Consider the following 2696-nt stretch of genomic DNA (forward strand, 5'->3'; position numbering starts at 1 on the left):
CCAGCCACGCAGCGAGGCTGTGGGGTGCCTGTCCCAGCAGCTCTGCATCCTCGTCGGCTCCCATGGTCACTGGGGTGAAGCCTTCAGGCTCACCCGCTGTGAGCCGAGCATCAGGCTCCTTCTCTCTGGGCTGCTGTTGGTTTTGCATCTCTAATGAACCACATGTCACCGACTGCATAAGAAAACACCATTTTTGCCCCATCAGAGCAAGCCCAGAGGTTTATTTTAATGTACTTGCAATGCTGCTTAAAAGATCTGTTTTCCCGATCTGCGCACGACTGCTGGAGCTTTGCTTGGCTCCCCAGCCCCCCCAGGCAGCACACAGGTGCAGGGCACGCACAATGCTGAGGTGGGGGGCTGGTCCCCAGCGACGCGCAGGCAGAGCTGGCAGCCCGAGGCAGGTGCGGGCAGGGGGGTGCTGAGGCTGCGGGGGGCGATGGCTTGCTGGGGTGCCGATACCTTCCCCAGCTTCTGAAAGGCTGTGCCTGGGGCTGCCCCTCACAGCTGCACTTGAGCATGGTGGTGGGACTCGGGCGTCTTCAAAGCTTGCTGCTAGGTCCATGGAAAAGGCAGAAGGTTTGAAGTCCTTCTCTGCTCCTCTTCCTCCTCCTCTTTCTACCATAAGAAGAATTTAAGGGTCCCAGACCCATCCATGGGACTTGTGATTGGGGTGCCTGGTTTGGGCAGGAATGTGAGGTGAAGAGGTGGTGGGAAGCCCCCAGAGAAGGGAAGGTCTGTGGGTCCTGATGAGGGGTTGATGGGGTTGTAGAGGGTGGGAGTGTAGAGGGAGACAAGAAGGAGGCAAGAACGAGCCTCCAGAAATGTCCTGTAGACCCCAACTATTAAGTTCAACTTGTCCCTCAACTATGGAGCTCATTTATACCCAAAATCTCACTACTTCTCACTTTTCATCAGTCAAAACCACTTAGCATCCCTTCCTTGGATGACACAAATATCCCTGTCCCTCTAAACTCACCCAGACCACCCCTCCATTGCAGTCCTGCTTGCTGCAGCCTGCTTTTGCCCAGCATCTCTTCCCCAGGCTCATCCTGCTGCCACTGCTACACTGGATTTTAACCCCAGAACTCTCAAGCTCTAAGCCCCTGGGTTTCCCAAGCTGCCCAGCTTCTCAGCTGGGCTGAGCACTGTGGTCTGACACCAAGGAACCATGCTAACCTCACCTTGCCTGGGAAGAAGAGGGCTCTGAACCCATGGACCCCTGTTTCTTGCTGGAAGTCCTGTGTTCACTGCATGCTTCCCCTTCACCCCGCAGTATGCACCCCGAAAGCAGTTCTCCAGCTGGACATTGGCATATTTAGTTTGTGCATGGAGATTGCGTGAGCCAGAAGAGCACCAGGTGAGCCCCACACAGGTGCCTTCCTGCTGCTGCTGCAAACGGCAGGCTGAGCGCCAAGAGAAGGGACTTGCAGACATGGTCTTGGAGGGTTTGGAGCCCTCCCAAACACACACTGCCATCAGCTTCTGTCATCAGATCGGGCTTATGCAAGCATTCCCGTCTGCGAACAGGGGTGCACTTCACCCGGCCCCGCATCAGGGTGGGCTGTGAGAGTTACTGCTCAAATTAGTGATGGGTAAAGTGTGCTCATCCTCATTATCCTTTGGCCTGTGGCAACAGTGATGTCTCATCCAGACACAGCTGCAGGAGCAGAGGGAGTTCATCGCGGGGTGGGTGATGGCACAGACTTCTCACCTGGTGTTGGGGACATCTGGAGTGACCTGTTCTCTCTCTGTCCCGCAGTGGGATTCAATCAATGAAATGGATGAGTTTTTCAGCCCCATCCACACCTACCAGGTCTGTAATGTCATGACCCCCAACCAGAACAACTGGCTACGGACCAACTGGGTTCAACGGGATGGTGCGCGGCGTGTCTACGCAGAGATTAAATTCACGCTGCGGGACTGTAACAGCATGCCGGGTGTGCTGGGCACCTGCAAGGAGACTTTCAACCTCTACTACCTGGAGTCTGACCGGGACCTGGGCACTAGCACCCGGGAGAGCCAGTTTCTGAAGATCGATACCATCGCAGCTGATGAGAGCTTCACCAACGTGGACCTGGGGGTGAGGCGCCTGAAGCTGAACACAGAGGTGCGGGGTGTGGGGCCACTGAGCAAGAGGGGTTTCTACTTGGCCTTCCAGGACATAGGTGCTTGCATTGCCATCGTTTCGGTGCGGGTGTACTACAAGAAATGCCCGGCAATGGTGAGGAACTTGGCATCCTTCTCTGAGGCTGTGACTGGGGCAGACTCGTCCTCCTTGGTGGAAGTGCGGGGAGAGTGCGTGGGCCATTCGGAGGAGAGGGACACGCCCAAAATGTACTGCAGTGCTGAGGGAGAATGGTTGGTGCCCATCGGGAAGTGCGTGTGCAGTGCTGGCTACGAAGAGCAGCGGGATTCCTGCATGGGTGAGTCCCTGCTTCTTGCTAGCGGTGCCTGCAAGGGGAGGGATGGCTGCAAAGGGGCTCTTGCCTCTTTGGGGAAGAGCTGAGGGCAGAAGCCTGCTCACAAAAACTTGGAAAGCCAGCCTCTCTGAAGGCCAAGGGCTGCCCAAGCCTCTGTTGGCCGGCTTTGTGCTTCCAAAATGTGTCGCTGGTACCACCAGCAGGCTCTTTATGAGCTCCTGTGAGCCTGAATGGGACGGGTCCTGGTGCACAGGGCATGGCTTGGGGACGGGGGCT

General features: G+C 56.6%; 1 protein-coding gene across 1 annotated transcript; it reads left to right on the forward strand.

Moving 5' to 3' along the window:
* Positions 1-1759: 1759 nt before the first annotated feature.
* LOC104619416 (ephrin type-A receptor 8-like) lies at positions 1760-2423 on the forward strand (the record flags this gene model as incomplete). Its single annotated transcript, XM_010285296.1, has 1 exon — positions 1760-2423. A coding segment is annotated over one exon (664 nt), but the record flags the coding sequence as incomplete, so codon positions are not given.
* Between the last annotated feature and the right edge of the window lie 273 nt (positions 2424-2696).

The sequence above is a fragment of the Phaethon lepturus genome, unplaced genomic scaffold (assembly GCF_000687285.1).
Source record: "Phaethon lepturus isolate BGI_N335 unplaced genomic scaffold, ASM68728v1 scaffold41800, whole genome shotgun sequence".
Classification (NCBI taxonomy): Eukaryota; Metazoa; Chordata; class Aves; order Phaethontiformes; family Phaethontidae; genus Phaethon; species Phaethon lepturus.